The sequence below is a fragment of the Microcaecilia unicolor genome, chromosome 2 (assembly GCF_901765095.1).
Source record: "Microcaecilia unicolor chromosome 2, aMicUni1.1, whole genome shotgun sequence".
NCBI classification, from domain to species: Eukaryota; Metazoa; Chordata; class Amphibia; order Gymnophiona; family Siphonopidae; genus Microcaecilia; species Microcaecilia unicolor.
The window spans coordinates 629,091,309-629,117,578 of NC_044032.1; the positions used below are offsets into that span (position 1 = coordinate 629,091,309).

Sequence of the window (26,270 nt, forward strand, 5' to 3'; positions counted from 1 at the left end):
AAAATCGTGACCGATTTCGGCACGTCTAAGGGCAAGAAATTACCAGAGGTCAGGGCTCGGGCTAGTACTCGTCCCGGTACCTCCAGAGGACGGTTGCAGGAAGCCCGTCGGTACCGCCCGGGCAAGTCGGGTTCCTCTGCCCCCTCTTCCTTCAAGAGGAATTTCTCCCCCAAGCAGCATTCCTTTTGCAGAGACCGCCGTCCCGGAGGTGCTCCCTCCGGTCCTCCCCCAGGGTCTCGTACCCAATGACGGGGTCTTGGTCCACGCCCCAGTGCAGATTGGAGGACGGCTGTCCTCGTTTCTGGGCGAGTGGACCACAATAACTTCAGACGCGTGGGTGCTGGAAGTCATCAGAGACGGCTACAAACTAGAGTTCTGCCGACCCTTAAAAGACGGGTTTGTACTCTCTCCCTGCAAGTCTCCGGTCAAAGCTGTGGCAGTGCAGCAGACCTTGGACAATCTGATCCGCCTGGGCGCGGTCGTTCCGGTGCCAGAAAGTCAGCTTGGCAAGGGACGTTACTCCATTTACTTTGTGGTACCAAAGAAAGGAGGTTCTGTCCGGCCTATCCTCGACCTCAAAGGGGTCAATCGGGCCTTGAAAGTGCGGCACTTTCGCATGGAGACTCTCCGCTCTGTTATAGCGGCAGTGAAGGCAGGAGAGTTCCTGGCATCCTTGGACATCAAGGAAGCGTACCTGCATATTCCCATCTGGCCTCCTCATCACCGCTTTCTGCGTTTTGCAGTCCTGGGACGACACTTCCAGTTCAGAGCCCTCCCTTTCGGGTTGGCTACTGCTCCGCGGACCTTTTCCAAAGTAATGGTGGTCATCGCGGCCTTCCTACGAAAGGAAGGGGTACAAGTCCATCCTTATCTGGACGACTGGTTGATCCGAGCCCCCTCTTATGCAGAGTGCGGCAAAGCTGTGGACCGGGTAGTTGCTCTTTTGAGCTCCCTGGGATGGATCATCAACTGGGAGAAAAGCCAGCTGCGCCCGACTCAGTCCCTGGAGTACCTGGGAGTTCGATTCGACACCCAAGTGGGCAGAGTGTTCCTGCCAGACAATCAGATTGTCAAACTTCAGGCTCAGGTGGACCAGTTCCTAGTAGCCTCTCCCCTTCGGGCTTGGGACTATGTGCAGCTGTTGGGCTCTATGACGGCCACGATGGAAGTTGTGCCCTGGGCCAGGGCTCATATGAGACCACTTCAACACTCTTTGCTGCAGCGCTGGACTCCGATGTCGGAGGATTATGCTGTGTGCCTTCCCTTGGACCCAGCAGTGCGCAAGGCGCTGAGCTGGTGGATGCAGACAGACAAGTTGTCTGCGGGAATGTCTCTGGTGACCCCAGAGTGGATTGTCGTCACGACGGACGCCTCGTTGTCGGGCTGGGGAGCCCACTGCTTGGGAAGGACAGCGCAGGGGCTCTGGTCTCCTGCAGAGGCAAAGTGGTCTATCAACCTCCTGGAACTCAGAGCCATTCGGTTGGCGCTTTTGGAGTTCATCCCGGTACTGGTGTTGAAGCCTGTACGGGTCCTGTCGGACAATGCCACGGCTGTGGCCTATGTCAACCGCCAGGGAGGTACCAAGAGCGCCCCTCTAGCCAAGGAGGCTATGAATCTTTGCCAGTGGGCGGAAGCGAACCTGGAGCAGCTTTCAGCGGCCCACATTGCCGGAGTCATGAATGTCAAGGCGGACTTTCTCAGTCGCCATACCTTGGAGCCCGGAGAGTGGCAGCTATCTGCTCAGGCGTTCTTGGACATCACGAAGCGCTGGGGCCAGCCGAGCCTAGATCTGATGGCGTCATCGGCCAATTGCCAAGTGCCGCGCTTTTTCAGCACAGGACAGGACCCTCGATCCCTGGGAGTAGATGCTCTTCTCCAACAGTGGCCGACACAAGAGCTTCTCTATGTGTTCCCGCCCTGGCCCATGTTGGGCAGGGTGCTAGACCGGGTGGCAAAGCATCCCGGCAGGGTAATCCTGGTGGGTCCGGATTGGCCCAGGCGTCCCTGGTATGCGGACTTGATCAGGCTCTCAGTCGACGATCCTCTGCAGCTGCCAGTGGAGCAGGGCCTGTTACATCAGGGTCCCGTGGTGATGGAGGATCCCTCCCCCTTTGGTCTTACGGCCTGGCTATTGAGCGGCAGCGTCTGAGGAAGAAGGGCTTCTCAGACAAGGTCATCGCCACTATGCTGAGAGCGAGGAAGCGCTCTACTTCTACTGCTTACGCCAGGGTTTGGCGTATCTTTGCAGCGTGGTGTGAAGCAGGCTCACTTTCTCCCTTCACTGCTCCAATTTCTTCAGTGTTGGCGTTCCTGCAAGAAGGTCTGGAGAAAGGCCTTTCGCTCAGTTCCCTTAAAGTCCAGGTAGCGGCTCTGGCTTGCTTCAGGGGCCGCCTGAAGGGTGCTTCCCTGGCTTCGCAGCCAGATGTGGTGCGCTTTCTCAAGGGAGTTAATCACCTGCGCCCTCCTCTGCACTCAGTGGTGCCTGCGTGGAATCTCAACCTGGTACTAAGAGCATTGCAGAAGCCGCCTTTTGAACCCTTGTCGAGGGCATCTCTGAAAGACCTGACGTTGAAAGCAGTCTTTTTGGTGGCTATCACTTCAGCCAGAAGAGTTTCCGAGCTCCAGGCGCTCTCATGTCGAGAGCCTTTTCTGCAGTTCACTGAGGCAGGAGTGACTATTCGCACAGTGCCTTCCTTCTTGCCCAAGATTGTTTCTCGCTTCCATGTGAATCAGCAGCTCTGTCTCCCTTCCTTTCGTAGGGAGGACTACCCAGAGGAGTACTCTGCTCTTAAATATCTGGATGTGAGACGAGTCATCATCAGATACTTGGAAGTGACCAATGATTTCCGGAAATCGGATCATCTGTTTGTCCTGTTTGCAGGTCCTCGTAAGGGTCTGCAGGCTGCTAAGCCTACAGTGGCAAGATGGGTCAAGGATGCCATTGCAACGGCTTATGTGGCCGCGGGGAAGGTGCCGCCTATCCAGCTGAAGGCTCACTCCACGAGAGCTCAGGCGGCCTCGATGGCAGAGGCCGGATCCGTCTCCTTGGAAGAGATATGCAAGGCGGCAACTTGGGCTTCGGCTCATACATTCTCCAAGCATTACCGTTTGACTGTGGCTGCACGGGCGGAGGCCCGGTTTGGAGCTTCAGTGTTGAGGTCAGGGATTTCAATGTCCCGCCCTGGGTGAGTACTGCTTCGGTACATCCCACCAGTCTATGGATTGATCAGCTTGATGATATGGAAGGTAAAATTATGTATAATCATACCTGATAATTTTCTTTCCATTAATCATAGCTGATCAATCCATAGCCCCTCCCAGATATCTGTATTGTTTTTATTCTGGTTGCATTTCAGGTTCAAGTTTAGTCTTCAGTTACTTCAGAAAGACTTCGTGTTCAAGTTTTTTCACTTGGATTCTTCAAGAGTTAAGACGAGTTTGTGTTACAGTGAGCTGCTGCATTCCTCTCCCCTCCGTTTTACGGGGCTGGATTGAGACTTAAAATTCTGCCGGCACTCCCTCCCGCTTCGTGCGGCTGTAGGGCAGCTTTGTACCCCTCCCGCTTCGGCGGTGTTAGGGTCAGTCAGCTCCTCCCGCGGTTGCGGTTGCAGGATAAGCCAGATCCCCCCGCATCGGCGGGTGTGGTGTCCCTCCCCCGCTCCGCGGGGATGAGCTGGACGGATTCCCCTCCCCCACTTGTGTGGGGATGAGCTGGGTTAATTCCCCTCCCCCGTTTCGGCGGTGGTGAGCTGGGCAGAGTGTCCCTTCGTGGGTGTAATTCTCTAAGTGCTGAGTCCTGCGGATGGAGCTTTGATATCGACATACTGAGGAGTTTCCGGCAGCACATGACCACATATAGGGAGGCAAAAGTTTGCTCTCTATCTCCACCTGCTGGTAGATGGACACAACCCACCAGTCTATGGATTGATCAGCTATGATTAATGGAAAGAAAATTATCAGGTATGATTATACATAATTTTACCATATGCTATTTGGTACAGTTCTAATGTGTAGCTGACTTTTGTATTATCTTGTTGTACTTTTGTGCTTTCCTAATTAAAGACCTCTTTAAATTTAAAATGAGTTATATATCATATCAACGTTAACACCTTATTTCCTGGGTTTTGATTCATAATATTAAATCAGAGATGGAATAATTGAAGTCTGAGCAGCAGTGCATTGTGATTTCTTGTTGCTGTTTGATGCATGATTTAAGGAGTAAAAGTAGCTAAGTAATATTTTAAATGGTGATAGTTAATGATAAATGGCATACTTTTATGGCTTGGCAGTTTCATCCTGGACTTACAGTTCAATTTTCAGTAACTCAACAGACTGGTCTTTATTGGATCATGCTATTGCTCCTACTTCAGATCATTTCTTAAGCTTTAAATCTTTTTATCAGAACAGTTAAATAAAACATATATACATACAAAATCACAGAACTAACATTTTGGAAAAACCCTCCTACCCCAGCCCTTAACATAAAAAAGCACAAAGAAACATATAAAGCATTGCAAAGGTCTTTATTCTTTTATAGCCTCTTAAGATATTAACAGGAACCTCCCACCCCTCCCTCCTGCCCATTCCTTATAATATCGTCCTTACCCCAAGATAAATCCTCTTATCAGATAAGGATGGTCCATCAAAACCAAAAACTACAGATGTAAATTGTTGAGAACTGAGCTTTTGGTGGAAGATCTTGAATATATGTTACCCAGATGGACCAGAATTATTTCTTCCTTTTCTCTAAGATATCCATCACAAGCTTCCCATATCATAAGAACGTTGGTGATTTCTCCTGAATCCAATGTTGTAATAGACATTTCCCCTCACATGCATGTTTTTAAGGCAGTATGTATCCCCCTCTCCCAAGGAATCCACAATGCTCAAGTTTACCAAACAATATTCCCAAATGTTGAGGGTATTACAGATTTTCTAAGAGAGATATTATCCAGTATTTTGCCTGGGAAACCAAACCAAGAAACACACAATTTGTGAGATTATATGTCCCTTCTCCCACCTCCCTCCAAGTTTGTCAGTGGTCTCCTGCCACCTTTTTACTGCTGCTGCTTCTGTGCTGCTATAGCTTAGTAGGGTAATAATATTTTTAATTTTTGTGAGGAATGGGAATAGTGCTACTTGTCACTCTGTGTATAACTCTGAAGGATAGATTTTGGAAAGGTGATGGTAATACAGAACTTAAGTTTCTTGAAATCAACGCAGAAGTCAAAATGAGAATTGGTAAATTTTATAGGTAACTCAGAAAGAGACCAAGATGTGGCATTGTTTAGCACAAACAGTGAGTACATTAAGAGTATTCATTGCACAAATACTGTATCCCTTCTATAAATGTCGCCGCACGCCACTGTTCCATACACCTGCTCTTTGGCTACTAACCAGTGCTTTTTTTGTAGGAAAAAAGGTGTCAGTTCTCATACAGTGCCAACCTTAAGGGCAAGGTCACTATCTATGGCTCCACCCCCACAGTAGCCACACCCCCACGGTAGCCACACCCATTTTACCAGCCATAGAGCATATAAAAAGGTATCTTTGAAAATAGTACACAAGTCGCTAGGCCCAACAAAAGAACCCTTAAGACTGATCATAAACTAATAAAATATGTAGGCAAAAAAATCAGCTGAAACCACCCCCAAAACCAGACTCTGGCATGCAAGATAACACCAGAAAAACAAAACTATTTTCCTCTTGCTATAAAAATAGCAGACATAAATATTCCATTTACTACATAGCGAATGCTACATACCTGTAGAAGGTATTCTCCGAGGACAGCAGGCTGATTGTTCTCACTGATGGGTGACGTCCACGGCAGCCCCTCCAATCGGAATCTTCACTAGCAAAGTCCTTTGCTAGCTCTCGCGCGCACCGCGCATGCGCGGCCGTCTTCCCGCCCGAAACCGGCTCGAGCCGGCCAGTCTCGTATGTAGCAAAAGAGAAACAAGGGAAGACTCAACTCCAAGGGGAGGCGGGCGGGTTTGTGAGAACAATCAGCCTGCTGTCCTCGGAGAATACCTTCTACAGGTATGTAGCATTCGCTTTCTCCGAGGACAAGCAGGCTGCTTGTTCTCACTGATGGGGTATCCCTAGCCCCCAGGCTCACTCAAAACAACAACCATGGTCAATTGGGCCTCGCAACGGCGAGGACATAACTGAGATTGACCTAAAAAATTTACCAACTAACTGAGAGTGTAGCCTGGAACAGAACAAACAGGGCCCTCGGGGGGTGGAGTTGGATCCTAAAGCCCAAACAGGTTCTGAAGAACTGACTGCCCGAACCGACTGTCGCGTCGGGTATCCTGCTGCAGGCAGTAATGAGATGTGAATGTGTGGACAGATGACCACGTCGCAGCTTTGCAAATTTCTTCAATAGAGGCTGACTTCAAGTGGGCTACCGACGCAGCCATGGCTCTAACATTATGAGCCGTGACATGACCCTCAAGAGCCAGCCCCCGCCTGGGCGTAAGTGAAGGAAATGCAATCTGCTAGCCAATTGGATATGGTGCGTTTCCCTACAGCCACTCCCCTCCTATTGGGATCAAAAGAAACAAACAATTGGGCGGACTGTCTGTTGGGCTGTGTCTGCTCCAGGTAGAAGGCCAATCCTCTCTTGCAGTCCAATGTGTGCAGCTGACGTTCAGCAGGGCAGGAATGAGGACGGGGAAAGAATGTTGGCAAGACAATTGACTGGTTCAGATGGAACTCCGACACGACCTTTGGCAAGAACTTAGGGTGAGTGCGGAGGACTACTCTGTTATGATGAAATTTAGTGTAAGGGGCCTGGGCTACCAGGGCCTGAAGCTCACTGACTCTACGAGCTGAAGTAACTGCCACCAAGAAAATGACCTTCCAGGTCAAGTACTTCAGATGGCAGGAGTTCAATGGCTCAAAAGGAGGTTTCATCAGCTGGGTGAGAACGACATTGAGATCCCATGACACTGTAGGAGGCTTGACAGGGGGCTTTGACAAAAGCAAACCTCTCATGAAGCGAACAACTAAAGGCTGTCCTGAGATCGGCTTACCTTCCACACGGTAATGGTATGCACTGATTGCACTAAGGTGAACCCTTACAGAGTTGATCTTGAGACCAGACTCAGACAAGTGCAGAAGGTATTCAAGCAGGGTCTGTGTAGGACAAGAGCGAGGATCTAGGGCCTTGCTGTCACACCAGACGGCAAACCTCCTCCATAGAAAGAAGTAACTCCTCTTAGTGGAATCTTTCCTGGAAGCAAGCAAGATACGGGAGACACCCTCTGACAGACCCAAAGAGGCAAAGTCTACGCTCTCAACATCCAGGCCGTGAGAGCCAGGGACCGGAGGCTGGGATGCAGAAGAGCCCCTTCGTCCTGTGTGATGAGGGTCGGAAAACACTCCAATCTCCACGGTTCTTCGGAGGATAACTCCAGAAGAAGAGGGAACCAGATCTGACGCGGCCAAAAAGGAGCAATCAGAATCATGGTGCCTCGGTCTTGCTTGAGTTTCAACAAAGTCTTCCCCACCAGAGGAATGGGAGGATAAGCATACAGCAGGCCCTCCGCCCAAAACAGGAGGAAGGCATCCGATGCCAGTCTGCCGGGGGCCTGAAGCCTGGAACAGAACTGAGGAACTTTGTGGTTTGCTCGGGATGCGAAGAGATCCACCAAGGGGGTGCCCCACGCTTGGAAGATCTGGCGCACCACCCGGGAATTGAGCGACCACTCGTGAGGTTGCATAATCCTGCTCAACCTGTCGGCCAGACTGTTGTTTACGCCTGCCAGATATGTGGCTTGGAGCACCATGCCGTGTCAGCGAGCCCAGAGCCACATGCTGACGGCTTCCTGACACAGGGGGCGAGATCCGGTGCCCCCCTGCTTGTTGACGTAGTACATGGCAACCTGGTTGTCTGTCTGAATTTGGATAATTTGGTGGGACAGCCGATCTCTGAAAGCCTTCAGAGCGTTCCAGATCGCTCGCAACTCCAGAAGATTGATCTGTAGATCGCGTTCCTGGAGGGACCAGCTTCCTTGGGTGTGAAGCCCATCGACATGAGCTCCCCATCCCAGGAGAGACGCATCCGTTGTCAGCACTTTTTGTGGCTGAGGAATTTGGAAAGGACGTCCCAGAGTCAAATTGGACCAAATCGTCCACCAATACAGGGATTCGAGAAAACTCGTGGACAGGCGGATCACGTCTTCTAGATCCCCAGCAGCCTGAAACCACTGAGAAGCTAGGGTCCATTGAGCAGATCTCATGTGAAGGCGGGCCATGGGAGTCACATGAACTGTGGAGGCCATGTGGCCCAGCAATCTCAACATCTGCCGAGCTGTGATCTGCTGGGACGCTCGCACCCGCGAGACGAGGGACAACAAGTTGTTGGCTCTCGCCTCTGGGAGATAAGCGCGAGCCGTCCGAGAATCCAGCAGAGCTCCTATGAATTCGAGTCTCTGTGCTGGGAGAAGATGGGACTTTGGGTAATTTATCACAAACCCCAGTAGCTCCAGGAGGCGAATAGTCATCTGCATGGACTGCAGGGCTCCTGCCTCGGACGTGTTCTTCACCAGCCAATCGTCGAGATATGGGAACACGTGCACCCCCAGCCTGCGAAGTGCTGCTGCTACTACAGCCAAGCACTTTGTGAACACCCTGGGCGCAGAGGCGAGCCCAAAGGGTAGCACACAGTACTGGAAGTGACGTGTGCCCAGCTGAAATCGCAGATACTGTCTGTGAGCTGGCAGTATCGGGATGTGTGTGTAGGCATCCTTCAAGTCCAGAGAGCATAGCCAATCGTTTTCCTGAATCATGGGAAGTAGGGTGCCCAGGGAAAGCATCCTGAACTTTTCTTTTACGAGATATTTGTTCAGGGCCCTTAGGTCTAGGATGGGACGCATCCCCCCTGTTTTCTTTTCCACAAGGAAGTACCTGGAATAGAATCCCAGCCCTTCCTGCCGGGCTCGACCGCATTGGCGCTGAGAAGGGCGGAGAGTTCCTCTGCAAGTACCTGCTTGTGCTGGAAGCTGTAAGACTGAGCTCCCGGTGGACAATTTGGAGGTTTTGATGCCAAATTGAGGGTGTATCCTTGCCGGACTATTTGCAGAACCCACTGGTCGGAGGTTATGAGAGGCCACCTTTGGTGAAAAGCTTTCAACCTCCCCCCGACCGGCAGGTCGCCCGGCACTGACACTTGTATGTCGGCTATGCTCTGCTGGAGCCAGTCAAAAGCTCGCCCCTTGCTTTTGCTGGGGAGCCGCGGGGCCTTGCTGAGGCTCGCTGACGAGAGCGAGCGCGCTGGGGCTTAGCCTGGGCCGCAGGCTGTCGAGAAGGAGGATTGTACCTACGCTTGCCAGAAGAGTAGGGAACAGTCCTTCTTCCCCCAAAAAATCTTATACCTGTAGAGGTAGATGCTGAAGGCTGCAGGCGGGAGAACTTGTCGAATGCGGTATCCCGCTGGTGGAGATGCTCTACCACCTGCTCGACCTTTTCTCCAAAAATATTGTCCGCACGGCAAGGCGAGTCCGCAATCCGCTGCTGGAGTCTATTCTCTAGGTCGGAGGCACGCAGCCATGAGAGCCTGCGCATCACCACACCTTGAGCAGCGGCCCTGGACGCAACATCAAAGGTGTCATACACCCCTCTGGCCAGGAATTTTCTGCACGCCTTCAGCTGCCTGACCACCTCCTGAAAAGGCTTGGCTTGCTCAGGGGGGAGAGCATCAACCAAGCCCGCCAACTGCCGCACATTGTTCCGCATGTGTATGCTCGTGTAGAGCTGGTAAGACTGGATTTTGGCCACGAGCATAGAGGAATGGTAGGCCTTCCTCCCAAAGGAGTCTAAGGTTCTAGAGTCTTTGCCCGGGGGCGCCGAAGCATGCTCCCTAGAACTCTTAGCCTTCTTTAGGGCCAGATCCACAACTCCAGAGTCGTGAGGCAACTGGGTGCGCATCAGCTCTGGGTCCCCATGGATCCGGTACTGGGACTCGATCTTCTTGGGGATGTGGGGATTACTTAGTGGCTTGGTCCAGTTCGCAAGCAATGTCTTTTTCAGGACATGGTGCAAGGGAACAGTGGACGCTTCCTTAGGTGGAGAAGGATAGTCCAGGAGCTCAAACATTTCAGCCCTGGGCTCGTCCTCCACAACCACCGGGAAGGGGATGGCCGTAGACATCTCCCGGACAAAGGAAGCAAAAGACAGACTCTCGGGAGGAGAAAGCTGTCTCTCAGGAGAGGGAGTGGGATCGGAAGGAAGACCCTCAGACTCCTCGTCAGAGAAATATCTGGGGTCTTCTTCCTCTTCCCACGAGGCCTCACCCTCGGTGTCAGACACAAGTTCACGGACCTGTGTCTGCAACCTCGCCCGGCTCGACTCCGTGGAGCCACGTCCACGATGGGGGCGTCGAGAGGTAGACTCCCTCGCCCGCATCGGCGAAGCTCCCTCCGCCGACGTAGTCGGGGAGCCTTCCTGGGAGGTGGCCGCAGTCTGCACCGCACGCGGTACCGACGTCGGGGACCTCACCCCGGGCGATGGGCTAGCCGGCGCCACGCTCGACGGTACCGGAGGCGCAAGCACCGCCGGTACCGGAGGGGTAGGGCGCAACAGCTCTCCCAGAATCTCTGGGAGAACGGCCCGGAGGCTCTCGTTCAGAGCGGCTGCAGAGAAAGGCATGGAGGCCGATGCAGGCGTCGACGTCAGAACCTGTTCCGGGCGAGGAGGCTGTTCCGGGCTGTCCAGAGTGGAGCGCATCGACACCTCCTGAACAGAGGGTGAGCGGTCCTCTCGGTGCCGATGCCTGCTGGGTGCCGACTCCCTCGGCGACCCAGGGCTCTCGGTGCCGACGCGGGGAGGAGACCGGTGTCGATGCTTCTTCGACTTCTTCCGAAGCATGTCACCGGAGCTCCCCGGCACCGATGAGGAGGACGTAGAATCCATCCGTCGCTTCCTCGGGGCCGAGGTCGAAGCAGGTCGATCCCGGGGGGGCTGTACCGCAGGAGCCCTCAGGGTAGGGGGAGACCCACCCGAAGGCTCACCGCCACCAGCAGGGGAATGGACAGCCCTCACCTGCACTCCTGACGATGCACCACCGTCCGACGACATCAGGAGACGAGGTCCCGGTACCACCGACGTCGATGCAGCTATCCGATGTCTCGGCGCCGATGCAGAGGGCCGATGCCTCGATGCACTGGCGGCCGAGGATGAAGGTCTGGACGCTGATGACGTCGATACACTCGATGACCCCGGTGCCGATGCCGACGAAAAGCCAGAGAACAAAACGTTCCACTGGGCCAATCTCGCTACCTGAGTCCGCCTTTGTAACAAGGAACAGAGACTACAGTTCTGAGGACGGTGCTCGGCCCCCAGACACTGAAGACACGAAGAGTGCCTATCAGTGAGCGAGATTACCCGGGCGCACTGGGTGCACTTCTTGAAGCCGCTGGAAGGCTTCGATGTCATGGGCGGAAAAATCACGCCGGCGAAATCAAAATCCGAAATGACGAATTTGAGCACCAAAACTTTGAGGGAGAAAAATCTCGACCGATGCCGAAAAGAGGCCTACCCCGACGACGAAAGAAAACTTACCGGGGCAAAAAACTGGAAATACGGGAAGGGGCAAGCGAAACCCAAGGGGGTTTTCGGAGCACTTTCCGAACGAAAAGAAAACCTTTCCGAAGAAAGAAACACGTCAATTAAAATAACGGACGCGCGGGGCTCGACACGGCAAAAACACAGCCGTACCGAGTGCGGACGAAAGAAGACTGGCCGGCTCGAGCCGGTTTCGGGCGGGAAGACGGCCGCGCGGGCGCGCGAGAGCTAGCAAAGGACTTTGCTAGTGAAGATTCCGATTGGAGGGGCTGCCGTGGTCGTCACCCATCAGTGAGAACAAGCAGCCTGCTTGTCCTCGGAGAAATATGATTCTCATAGCTCCATATTGGCTGAGACTGATCTGGTTCTCACTCCTACAGGAGTTTTCTATCAGATTCTGGTGCTGACATTCCCACAGAAGTAAGAAACTATTATATCTCAATATCAGGTCTCTGGCCCTCATAGTCTGGATGTTGAGAACATGGCATTCAGTTAACTGGATCTGAAACATTTCTCAAATTATTCTTCTGAGGGAGACTGTACTAGAAAGTCATATAGTTTTAAATAGAAGAGGTTTGTCTGGTGTAAGGTAAAAGCCCTAGACAATTTTCCTATTCCATGTGAAAACTGTTGAATACATTGTACATTTGTCAGAGTCATGTTTAAGACCAACTTGGTGTTCACTTCAGTAAAGCTGAGACTTATCACCATTTCTTTATAGCCTGAAGTTTTTATGTGGGCCATGTTTCTGTTGAAGCCTTCTATTAAGTTTCTTAGCACATGTGATTTGAGGTCATATTTTTGGTTGCAGTACCTTGGTAAATGCCAAGCCTTAGTGATGGGTCCATCCTACACAAACATTTTTAAAAATAGGGTGTCCAAATAGAAACTAACTTTTAATGTGGACAAGTGCAGGGTGATGCAGACAAGTAAAAATAATCCAAATTATAGGTAACATAATGCTAAGATGCACATTATGAGTTACCACTCAGGAAAAGAATCTAGGTGTCATCATGGACAACATGTTGAAATTGTCTGCTCAGTGTGCAGTGGTGGCCAAAAATGAAATAGAATAGTATGAATTATTGAGAAAGAAATAAGAGAATAAAATAAACAACATCATAATGCCTCTGTATTATGCCATAGTGCAACTGTTTCTTGAGTATTGTATGCAGTTCTGGTCAGCACATATCAAAAAAAAGATATAGGATAATTAAAGGTACAGAAAAAGGTAAGAATGATTAAGGCATGGAACGACTCACCTTTCAGAAATGGCTAAAGTCCGAGGGGAAGATATGATGAAGGTCCTTAATATCATGAGTGAAGTGGAATGAGTAAACATGAATCTGTTGTATACTCATTCAAAAGGTACAAAGACTAGGGACTACGCTATGAAGTTACTAAGTAGTAACATAGTAGATGACGGCAGAGAAAGACCTGCACAGTCCATCCAGTCTGCCCAACAAGATAGCTCATATGTGCTACTTTTTGTGTATACCTGACCTTGATTAGTATCTGCCATTTTCACGGCACAGACTGTAGAAGTCTGCCCAGCACTAGCCCCGCCTCCCAACTACCAGCCCCTCCCCCCACCAGCTCTGCTATCCAATCTCCGCTAAGCTTCTGAGGATCAATTCCTTCTGAACAGGATTCCTTAAGCTCTTTGAGCAGGGACTGTCTCTCTATGTCAAGTGTTCAGCGCTGCGTGCGTCTGGTAGCGCTATATAAATGCTATTAGTAGTATTAGTTTATCCCATACATTTTTGAATTGCGTTACCGTTTTCATCTCCACCACCTCCCGCGGGAGGGCATTCCAAGCATCCACCACTCTCTCCGTGAAAAAAATACTTCCTGACATTTTTCTTGAGTCTGCCCCCCTTCAATCTCATTTCATGTCCTCTAGTTCTACCGCCTTCCCATCTCCAGAAAAGGTTTGTGGATTAATACCTTTCAAATATTTGAACATCTGTATCATATCACCCCTGTTTCTCCTTTCCTCCAGGGTATACATGTTCAGGTCAGCAAGTCTCTCCTCGTACGTCTTGTAACGCAAATCCCATACCATTCTCTTAGCTTTTCTTTGCACCGCTTCAATTCTTTTTAAATCCTTAGCAAGATACGGCCTCCAAAACTGAACATTTAACAAGGTAACTTTCTTGAGTAAATGAGATACATCTTAGGAAGGTATAAAAATCTGAAAGGTACTACAGTTAGTGTAGCTGGGTTTACAAAAGATTTGCAGAAGTTCCTGGAGCAGAACTCCATAAAGCTAAGTTACTTAACTGTAGCAGGTGTTCTCCAAAGACAGCAGGCATATATTCTCACATGTGGGTGACATCATCCACTGAGCCCTGTGCAGACAGTGCCATAGTGTGCTGTCACTTTAAACCTTTGAGGCAGTTCCTTCACCACGCATGCGCAGGTGCCTTCCTGCCCGGCGCTCGAGCGCGGGACCAGCAGTACAGTACTAAAGCTAAGAAAAAAATTCCAAGGGAGGCAGGAGGGATTTGAGAATATATGCCTGCTATCTTCGGAGAACACATGCTACAGGTAAGTAATTTTAGCTTTCTCTGAGGACCAGCAGACATAATATTCTCATATATGGGACTCAGTAGCTACCAGGCTCATAACATAAATGAATATTTTGGAACTGAGTAGATAGTGAGCTTGGTGGAGAAAAAGAGCGAGATTAGTAAAATGATTCTGCAGGACTGCTTATCCAAACCGGCTATCCCACCTGAAATGCTCCTCCAGACAGTAGTGAAAAGTGAAGGTGTGGATAGAAGACCATATATTTGCCTTGCAAATTTCTTCAATGCAGGCAGAGCAGAAATGGGCTACTGAAAATGCCATTCCTCTTTGTGAGCAATGACCCAGCCATGATGGGTCAGTCCAACCTGAGTATACATGTAGGAGATAGCCAGCCAAGTAGATATAATACATTTGGTGATGGGTATCCCTAATGTGTTAAGGTTGAAGGATCCAAAAATCTGGGAGGACTTCTTAGGATGTTTTGTATGCTTCTGATAATATGCTAGAACATGCTTGCAGTCTAAGGAATGCAGTGCAGCTTAGTAAGAGGACACCATAGTGTTCAGTGAGCATTGTCAGGTGTGTCACAGCAGAAGAAAGGTTGACAACTCTGTTGTAGAAATTTAATCACAAGCTTTGTAATAGTCTAAATAACAGAAATTCCAGTACACCAATACAGGACTGCACTTTTGAAATAAAATTAATTATGTTTGTTTGCTTTGTAGATCTATATCAGAATAAGAAAGTGAAAAACAAACTTTAGAAGCCTCAGAAGAAACAAGATGCACCTATTAAGACTGCTTGAAGGATGATACCATCTACTGATAGAATTGATAACCAAGATTGACATTTTTTAATTTATCTGGACCAAAAATAGGACTACTGACACTACTTGAACATGTATCTGCTTCATTTTCTATGTTTCTGTAAATTATATTTAAATATTTTGATGCACTTTTCTAAAGTTCAGTCCTTCATAATGAAAGGTACTGTGTTTTCTTATAACCTGATTTTAACTTGCCCTACCAAATAAGTTTATAGAAATACATATTGCTTCAATTTTAGATTTTTGCTGTAAGCCTAGAATAGGGCAGACCTTTTGAAAATAGAACCCCATGTTGGCAGATGATGAAATTAGTTTTTGCTTTTGTTGTCGAGAACTTGTTAGGCCAAGACATTGACTTATTTTTAATTAGCTCTATTTCCTATTTTAAAAAATTGATTTGAGGATTGATTATATACTGTGATCTAATATCTAAAAGAACATAAGATCTTGGAGAATGCAATTAATACTGGTTAGAGCTCTGTTGAAAGCACTTCTGTCTCATCCGTGTTTAGTAATCCAGGGGTCCTTTTACTAAGCTGTGGGACCCTTTTTACTGCAGCGGGTTAAAAAACTCCAAAATATGGCCATGTGGCAAGATAACTCTTACCATGTGGCCATGCAGAGGGAAGTACTTACTGCCACCCATTGAAGTGGCGGTAAGGGCTCCCGCAGTAACCCAATGGTAACTGGGCAATGCCTGATTACTGCTGGGTTAGCGCTGTGCTATAAAATAATTTTGTACAGCACGCTGGAAATAGCACACACACGAGCCGGAACTACCGCCGGCGGCTGCATTGGGCTTACCGACGCTTTGTAAAAGGGCCCCCCAATTTGTGAACAGTGCCATGAATCTAGAAAATGGAAACAGATAAGGCCCACAAGGCCGATCTGTTCTCCCCTTTCCTGATGCAAAACATTAACATTTTCATATCTTAAAAGATCCTCTATATTTATCCCAAAATGTCTTAGTTTTCGTCTACATTGGAAAGATATTCATTGCATCCATTACCTTTCTGAGAAGAAAGTTTCTTATGTCATGCTACCCTTTGATTCTCCTATCATGAGCCTTTGTTCTAGAGCTTCCTTTTCTGTGAAAAATGTTTACTATTTATATATTAGTAATCTTTTCATTAAAATATACCTAATACTGCCTGATGCCCCCAAAATACACTTTAAATCATAACTAAGAAATTTTTAAACTATAAGCCAGTGGTTCCCAAACCTGGTCCTTGAAGGCACCCCGGCTGGTCAGGTTTTCAGGATATCCATAATAAATATTCATGACAGAGATCCCTGCATGCATTGTCCACAGCATGCAAATCTGTCTCATAAATATTCATTGTGGATATCCTGAAAACCTGACTAGCTGGGGTGCCTTCAAGGACCAGGTTTGGGAACCACTGCTATAAGCATTTGAAATATTAATTTGTGCTTTATATATCATGATATGAATACATATGTGCTGAAATAAAATGTGAATTATCTATTCATCCTAGGTAAAGAATGAATACTATGGTTGTAGTAATCTAGAAGAAATGGGGTTCAATGGTTTTGTGTGCTTACTGTGATGAAATTAGATATCCCTAATGCACTGTCTAAATTAACCTATTAAAAAATCTAAATACAGATGTGATCAGTGATTTATGTTGAGAATAAATATTTTCCTAAAACAATAATCTAATCTCTATGAAATTGTTAAGAAAATCTTATTTCAGAGTATCAGAGATTTGATGATTACTACAAAATTCTAAAAAGTTTTACATTCTTTTAACCCTTGATCTTCACTTCCCTTCCTTAAGGGTTTAAAAGGGTGTAAAGATTTAGAATTTTGTACTAATCAGAAATTCTGATACTCTGAAATAAGATTTTGTTTTGCATTAGAGAGATTTGCATGCCTACTATTTCCATTGTCTTCTAATCTCTTATAAATAATCATTATCGTTTCCAAGTAACTACCAAAATAATTATAACAAATTCACTTTTATTCCAATAATCTTATAAAATACCTTACAATCTTCCATAGATCACCTAACAAATATAAATCTTGCACACTTACCATTCATGCCTCTCTCTCACACATTCTCACTACATCACCTCCCCGATTACCGAATGTATCCTATTTTGCCATCATGCTATATTTCAACAACACACAAAAAAGTTATCCTGTGTATAAACTACATCTCCTGCCGTTTTCAAATTTCAGGTTTCACTTTTCAATATTCAAGACATAATATTATACATAAAACCAATATTGCAGGATACTTTCTAGTTCCAGTTCTTTTCTTCCTTATTTATGTCGTAGCAATCTTACTGTATTTACAGTCCTCTCATTTCAAAGGAGTGTGATATCGAATCTCTTATTAAAACAACTTATCCAAATTCTTCCAAATATTCCAACTGTTCAACTCCCTCTGATTTCTTGCCATCTCCTTGGTCAACTGGTTTATTAGGGGTTATTAGGTATTTTGACTCTCCTTTCCATATTCACTTGTATACTGTAGTTAAACCCCTGAAGGCGCCAAGAGTGAAACATAGGACTGTGTTGGGTTTGACAAAGGATTGTAATCATAAGAAGTGGGTTTGCTGAAAAACCAGTTGACCAAGAAGACTGCAAGAAGTCAGAGGGAGTTGAACAGTTGGAATACGTGGAATAATCTGGATAAATTGTTTTAATAAATTTCTTGATTAGCTTTCGAAGATTGCCCTTCTTCGTCAGATCGTAAATAAGCAAATGTGGTAGATGACAGTATATATAAGTAAAACATCCAAGCATTTCATTGACAGTCTAACAGGGTGGGGATGGGTAGGAGGTATGCATGGGAACATCAAAGCATTTCAGAGATAGTCTAACAGGATGGGGGTGGATAGGTGAGAGAAGGGTGATAAACAGAACAATACAACTTTATGGTTTATAATAGGCTAGAAAACCCAGATCTTTAAGTCCTGTCGGGTGTCAAAATATTCAATCATTCTGACTTCAAAGGTCTTACATTCCTCTATTGTTTTAAAGTTATCTTTCAGGATTCTTACTATGAAGTCACTGGTACAGTGATCTGGTTTTGTAAAGTGCTGGCCCACAGGGGTGGGAACCCAGCTGGCACCAGTATTGTTCATGTGATGTCTATGTAAATTAAATCTTGTCTTTAGCATCTGGCCTGTTTCTCCAATATAGCATCCTTCGTTACATTTTTTACACTGAATGATATATACCACATTGGAAGATGAGCATGTGAAATATTCCTTTATGTTGAATATTTTTCCTTTGTGAATGACTGTGGGATCCTGTGAAATGTTTTGGCATAGCTTGCAGCTGGATGTATTGCAAGGATGTGTGCCCTTCTCTTCTTTTTCAGTCTGTGTTGGGAGTTTACTTCTGATTAGCTTGTGTTTCAAGTTGGGTGGCTGTCGGAAGGCCAGCATTGGTGGGGCTGGGAATATCTCTTTCAGTAATTCATCCTCTTGGAGTAGAGGCTGAAGATCTTTTATGATTTTTCTTAATTTTTCCAGCTCTGGATTGTATGTCATTATAAGGGGGATTCTGTCAGTGGCTTTTTTTTTCTTTGTATTGTAGCAGATTTTCCCTGGGTGTTTTGAGGGAGGAGGCAATATTTTTGGAGATTATTTTGGGGTTGTAGCCTTTCCGTTCGAAAGATGCAGTCAGGATTTCAAGATTTCTGTCTCTGTCCCTTGGGTCAGAGCAGACATGGTGGTATCTTGGAACAGGAGAGAGAAAACTAGGGGATTCAGCTGATTGGTAAGGCTCTACTTAAATTTTAATTCCTTTAAAAATTGTGGATCCCATAATATTAGCCCTCTAGTGCAGCTTAAGTAGGGCTTTAAACATAAAACATGAACAGTAGTGAGAAATAAAAGAAAAATACAAGAAAGGGTTAAAAATAAAATAAAGGAATTAAGGCTGAACATATAGTAAGTACATGTACAACCAAAGCAGAAAAATTGCTTCTTTTGTTTTTAAAATGAAGATTTAAATGTTGTAAATAAATTGTTACAGCTGCTATAAAGCTAATATTGTTACATGAAACTTTTTAAAAAATTGCAAATGAGGCACATATACCCCCGGATTCTATATAGCATGCCTAGAGATTGGCACCGAAATTGGTGCGGATTCTATAACAATGCGCACAGTTTAACAAGCTAATGAGCACTGATAACAGCACTTAAAAAGCAATAATGAGCACTAATTGGCACTGATTAGAATTTAGAAGCACAATTCGCTGTGTGTTCTTCTGTAACAACGTGCACCAAACTTCTAACATATGCAGGCAAAAAGAGGTATGATTGTTGGCATGGAAATGAGCATTTTGTGGGCATTCCAAAATTTAGGTGCCTAGTTGTAGAATATGGCCCAGTGCGCCTAAATCTACACGCTGAGATTTACGCCATGTTTTCATTTGTGTAAATGAATGCACATAGATTTAGGCTGAAATATCAACTGAGTGTATTCTATAATCAGTGCCTAAATTTAGGCACTGAGGATGCATCAAGAGTGCTTCAATCACCCTCAACCCAGCATTGGCAGAACCCACCATTCATAATCATTATAAATCCTTGCCCAAAGAAGAGGAAGAATTTGACCTCATCTTCATCTGTGCCAAGGGACCACAATGCAGATAGAGGCCAGGGTGTCTCAATATCTCTCCCTATCAAAGTGTGGCACTGAGGTCACTGGTGTCCTTGAAGTATCCTCAGCATCTTCTGTGCTATTGGACAGGGTGTGCCAGCCTCCATGGATCTGATACCCTGGTTCTGTAATGCCACAGGTGACTCAGGAGAATGTTGCTACTGAGGAGCAGCTCATGCTGAACTTTGAGGAGTGGATGAAGCACTTCTTCGTTTGATGTAATGCTGTGGCTTCAACATTGTCGATGCCAAGAATAGATGTGGTCCGGCCGATATTCAAGACTTGTGCCTTGCCTTAAATAGATGTCTGAACACTGAGGCCTTAAAGGGGCTCAGATTTGAGATCAATTGCACCAGTGAACATCTCCAAAGCATCAAGGGAGGAAACTTCACCCGAGGCACAGGGATTCATTGGTTTCTCGACACAGTCAATAGTGCAAGATGTGCAACACATGCAGAAGCTCAGACTTCACCAGCTGAATTCTTGAGTCCGAGTACTCCTGAAAGCCTTGAAGAGAAACCAAGGACCTTCTCAGAGATCCACTAGTCTCCCTTCAGATATCTTCCCATCCTGTGAGAAACACAAATCCCCGCTAGAGGAACTCTTACCAATTTCAGTTAGAGATGGAGGTGGAACCTAAGACAGACACACCATATATCCTCCAAGTTTTCAAACTCCCTCCCTGAAGAAGGCTGTGACAGTGCCTGTTCACAGGATCTTGAAGGACATACAGATGAGAATGTGAGACACCCCCCTCTCTTTATCTCTTATTAATAGGAAGGTTGAATCTAAGTATAGAGTCCAGAAGGATCCAGGATTCGAGAAGCAACAGCTTCCTTGCCATTCTATGGTGATCAGATCTGCTCTCAGATGAGCCTCTCTGCTCAGTGCCCCCGAAGGAGGGAGGCTCAGACATTGGAGTATTTTTATAAGAGGCTGTTTCAGAATACTATGCTCTTGATCTGTGTAGCATCAGAGTATAGCATGTCCATGTAACATCATGGACATCTACGTGCAGAATATAGTGTGCAGTATGTCTGAATTTGCAGATACATAGTAACATAGTAGATGACGGCAGAAAAAGACCTGCACGATCCATCCAGTCTGCCCAACAAGATAAATTCATATGTGCTACTTTTTATTTGTACCTGTCCTCTTCAGGGCACAGACCGTATAAGTCTGGCCTGCACTATCCTCGCCTCCCAACCACCAGCTCTGGCACAGACCGTATAAGTCTGCCCAGCACTATCCCTGCCTCCCAACTACCAGTCCCGCCTCCCAACACCAGCTCTGGCACAGACCATATAAGTCTGCCTAGCACTATCTCCGCCTCCCACCACCTGCTCCGGCACCTAAACTCGGCTAAGCTCCCAAGGATACATTCCTTCTGAACAGGATTCCTTTATGTTTATCCCACGCATGTTTGAATTCATGCGTGGGATAAACATAAAGGACAATACCTTTGACAATACTTTTTATAGTGATAAGTCTGAGGCACTCCACTTGTTAGCCAAAGAGGAGAGATATGGAAAATACATAGTCTGAGGTACTTGAAGCTCTTGATGCTGTTTTGAAACTGTGAGGTGTGGCACTCACAGACTCAACTAGCTGTGGACCTCAGACAAAATGTGCAGGGAAAGCTTTCTGATGTAACAGTAACATAGTAAATGACGGCAGATAAAGACCTGAACGGTCCATCCAGTCTGCCCAACAAGATAAACTCATTTTACATGGTATGTAATACTTTAGATGTATACCCGAGTTTGATTTGTCCCTGCCTTTCTCAGGGCATACCATGGAGGAAATTTCTTTGTAGATAAGGTGCAGGAAGCTGCTTCTGTGATCAAGCAGCATAATGATACCTTTAAGACACTCTCCAGGCCCACTTTCAGGAGGTATCAGAGTGAAGGGTAATGGTGGTTCTATTAGTCTCATAGTTGTAGCTGCCCTTTAGCCTCTCATTCCTCCCAGTCTCAGCAGGGTTCTCGCTCTTGTCCTAGATATTAGAAGGTCTAAAAGTCCTAGTCTACATTGCAGCCTTAACCAGAGACAAGGTTTTTACTGCCTTCATGACTCCCTGTGTCTATTCTAAATGGTCTACCTGTTGGAGGGTGGTTAAATTTCTTTGTAAGCAGATGGCACCTTGAAAACTCAGGTGGGTTCTTAAAATAGTCCAAATAGGATACTATCTTCAGTTGATGAACCAGCCTCCAAATTGCCCACCAAGAGTATCAAAAATGAGCTCTCAGCATGAGGAAATACTTTCAAAGGAAGTCTCTTCTCTCTTGCACACCAATGTGGTCAAATCAGTTCTACCACAGGAAAGAGGGCAGAAATTTTATTCCAAATATTTTGTAATCACAACGAAGACATGAAGATACTGCACAATCCTGGACCAGAGGGCCCTGAACAAATATCTCAGGATGGTTTCCTTAGGCTTCTTATTTCACTCCTATAAAAATGGAGAAGGTTATGTTCTCTGGATCCAAAGGATGCATGCACTCACATTCAGATACTTCCAAGCCATAGCAAGTATTTGCAATTCATCATAGGGAAACATCATACCAGTACTGCCATTTGGCCTCACATCAGCACCTTGAGGGTATCTATGCAGTCTATTCAGACAATTGGTTGGTCAAACATGCAATTCAGGAAAGAGTGGAAAGATCTGTGTGCTCAGCCATTTGTGTGTGGGGAGTTGCCAAGGTTCATAAATTACCTGAAGTCAAATTTGGATCCATCATAAAAACTGAAGTTTATAGGAGCCTTACTGGACCCAACTCAAGCAACTGCCTTTCTACCACAGCAGAAGATAACCAACTTGAGGAGGAGGTTATCAACGTGGGCTGCCGTTAAGACAGATTACATAAGTACATAAGTATTGTCATACTGGGAAAGACCAAAGGTCCATCGAGCCCAGCATCCTGTTTCCAACAGTGGCCAATCCAGGTCACAGATACCTGGCAAGATCCCAAAAATGTACAAAATATTTTATATTGCTTATCCCAGAAATAGTGGATTTTCCCCAAGTCCATTTAATAACGGTCTATGGACTTTTCCTTCAGGAAGCCGTGCAAACCTTTTTTAAACTCCGCTAAGCTGCCTGCCTTTACCACGTTCTCTGGCAACGAATTCCAGAGTTTAATTACACGTTGAGTGAAGAAAGATTTTCTCTGATTATTTTACCATGTCATTCTATTTTAGCACAGGGTCTCATTGCATAAAAGAAGTCCCTCTGCTAAATAGCACAACTTATGATAAAATAACCTGTCTTAACGGTAGCCCACATTGATAACATCTCCCTTTAATTTCCAGCAAGTATCATCTGGTTAAATGTTGATGTTAGGCTATATGGTTTTCATGTCACTCCCATGGTCCTTTAATGAAATATATTACATATCTATCTCTGTGGAGGGCTAGGGATGCACCTTGGTGTTGGTCCTCAAGACCTGGGTGGAGAAGCAGAGTCTGATCTCTTCCCATAGCTGTGAGTATTTTTAGCTCCTTTACTAATATAAATACATATGGTTGCCTTTCCTTTGGTACCCCTGGCCTCCTCTCTTATGGTATTCTTCCTTCTCCGTACAGACCTCCCTTGTCTATGTGTTCTTGTAGCATGCTGATGGGTGAAATTCTTCTTACCAGGGTGGCCAAATATGTCACAGGCTGTGCTGTGCCCTGACAATGGGCTCAGACAGCTGCTTCTTAGATCCCAGATTCCTTGTGGAAGGAAATCCTCAGGTGTTGACTTGCTAGTCCCTTTATATTTCCTTCCAGATTTATGTGGGGGCTCTTACATCCTGATTCACAGTGAAAGTCCATCTTACCTTACATCTCATTTGGTAAGGTTTACTCAAGAATCAAATTCAAGTTTCCAAAATTTTTTTAAGCAGGAGCCCCACAATCAATACTATAATATGCTCAACACTAACAAGAACCTATACCATAGTTTTAATTGGGAAATGCAGTATGAACATCTATCAGGTTCTTCAAGACCTTAGTAGTAACTCGTTTCACATAGGATCACAGTCCTATGGCTTACCCACTTCCTCATCTGTCTTATACAAATTTGTTTACTTAACTATTTTAATCATTTTCAGCAATTTATAATAAAATGTCTTTACTTAACTTGCACAGAGAGACCCTCAACCAACACGAGTCATGTTTTGCCAATCAGGCTGCATCAGGGTTTATCTTCTATCTCTGTACCTTCCTCCATGAAGATCAAAATAGTGCCAACTTCCTGAAGGAAAAGTCCATAGTTATTAAGATGGACATGAGAGGAAGCCACTGCTTGCCCCAGGATTAGTAGTATGGAATGTTGCTACTAATTGGGTTTCTGCAAGGTACTTGTGATCTGGACTGGCCACTGCTGGATACTGGGCTAGATGAACCACTGGTCTGACCAGTATGGTTATTCTTTTGTTATGTTACCATGCACATTTGGAGCTAGGAACCCACATTTAGAATTTATGATTTCTTGATGACTAAATCCTGCTTTGATTGTGCTATGTTTTTTCTGCAAATATCTGTAGGGGTTCAGATGTATCCCAGTTCTTATAGGAGCGTAGCATGCAAGGGATAACTTGGGGTATTAGAGCTCAATGGAGGGGGTTGATGACTTCCAAATTGATAAAGTGGTCCTTGTAGTGGCAGGTATTCATCTGGATGATGATGTGCTAAGGGGGAGGGTATATGAGGAAGTGACTAAGTAAATCCTAGTTCCCCTTAAGCCACATCCTCCCTAGACCACTTTAACAGAACCAAACTTTGGAAGCCCATGGCCCAGATCAGGGAAATTACACATTCTCAGCATAGGAGAGTCGGAGAGGTCCTGGGGGAAGATGATGGAAGACTTCCATGCCCCACCAACAGTGGTTCCCTGTGAGTGGTAGCTGAAGGATGTTAAGCCTGGCCAACCAAAGCTGGGTGATTGCTAAGAAGGACAACCCTTTATATACAAGGGGCAGAGACCAGTAGAGAAGTGGCAGACTTCAATACAGTATTCCCAAATACTGATTAAACTAATAGGCTCATTTTCAAAAGAGAAAAACAACTAAAAAGTGGCATAAAGCAGAATTTGGATGTTTTTCTCATAAAAAAAAGTCCAAATCAGTATTTTCAAAATCTATTTTTCAAACATGTTTCTATGCTGTTCATCTGGAGTGCATCCAAATCTCAAGGGAGCATGTTAAGGGCAGGATTTGGGCATTTCTATGATGTTTTGAGCTAGACCTGTTTTTATAACGAATAACTCCCCCCCCCCCAATATCCCCCTCCCTGTGGTCACTGACCCCACTCCCCAAAAATGTGAATAAAAATATGACTTGCCAGCCTCAGATGTTATAGCCAGGTCTATTAGAGCAGCATGCAGGTGTGTGGAGTGGTGGAGTGGTTGGTGCAGTGCACTATATGGAGTGGGGGACTCAGGTCCCTATCTTCTTCTACCTGTCATACTTTATGGTGGTGGAAACTGTGACCCGTCCCAAAGTCAACAAAACTCTACTGTACCCACATATAGGTGCCCTTTCACCCATAAGGGCTATTGTGGTGTACAGTGGGGGGCAGTAGGTTTTGGGTAGATTTTGGACAGCTCAGGGGACAAGATAATGGAGCAAAGGTGGAACGTGTACCTGGGAGCATTTTTATGAAGTGCACTGAAGTGCCTCCAGGGTTCCCTATTGGTCTCCTGGGATGTCTGTGGGACAAGTTTGCTAAAAATGTTGCACCTCCTACATCCCAATGGCTTGATTTTCTATGTTTTGCACTTAGCTGGTTTAATAGAGGAGATCAGTTTCTTTTGGGTTCTCATACGTGCTGCCTGGACCAACAGCCTCCCTGGTTTGTTCCCATAACGATGGAATGTCATCTGCCTCACTATTAATCGTTTTTTTAGTTTGCTCATGTATTAACGAGTTAAGGGCTACACTGGCTGCTGACCAATTAACTCGGTTCCCTGGTGTAGGGTGTCGGATATATCTGCGTTTTGCCTGTTGGAAAATAAAATACATGTCTGATCTAACATATTGACTCAGCACATAAGAGATAGGGGTTACACACCTACACATTCTTATTAGGGGTAGCCCATACTTTACTGCCTGCAGACTAGCATATGTTTAGGGGCATGCAGCTGTAGAAGCACCCTTAGCCCTGTGATTGTGGTAGCCAGAAATATGTTGCCCAAGCTGCCTCATGGCCTCTGTGAGGGCATGTATCTCCACCCTCATTCCCTCCATACTGGTGACCATGAGGCTCATTATAGTGGATGTGTGTGAAGGCCGGCAGCAGGTCCTCTGAAGGACTCGAGCTTCATGTGTCCACCCTTGCTCAGGAGCCTCAGGGTCAGTTCCAAGGGCCTCTCAATGGGGAGTGGCTAGCTCCAGCGGGGACATTCTGCAGAGGCAAACCGGGCACAGGCTATCTTGTATCATCCCCTGCAACTGATGCTTTACTTAGGTTTTTCTTGTTTAAGTACATAAGTAATGCCACACTGGGAAAAGACCAAGGGTCCATCTAGCCCAGCATCCTGTCCATGACAGCAGCCAATCCAGGCCAAGGGCACCTGGCAAGTTTCCCAAACGTACAAACATGTTATTCCCGGAATTGTGGATTTTTCCCAAGTCCATTTAGTAGCGGTTTATGGATTTGTCCTTTAGGAAACCGTCTAACCCTTTTTTAAACTTTGCCAAGCTAACCGCCTTC

The 26,270-nt window shown here is 46.3% G+C and overlaps 1 protein-coding gene across 1 annotated transcript in view; it reads left to right on the top strand.

The window, feature by feature from the left end:
- MGAT4D (MGAT4 family member D) overlaps window positions 1-15,505 on the top strand; it is a 393,296-nt gene extending 377,791 nt beyond the window's left edge. The window contains exon 17 of the mRNA XM_030192245.1: window positions 14,826-15,505. Within this exon, the coding sequence (XP_030048105.1) occupies window positions 14,826-14,849 (24 nt within the window). The 3' untranslated portion in view covers window positions 14,850-15,505. The remainder of the gene's footprint in view (window positions 1-14,825) is intronic.
- Window positions 15,506-26,270: the final 10,765 nt, after the last annotated feature.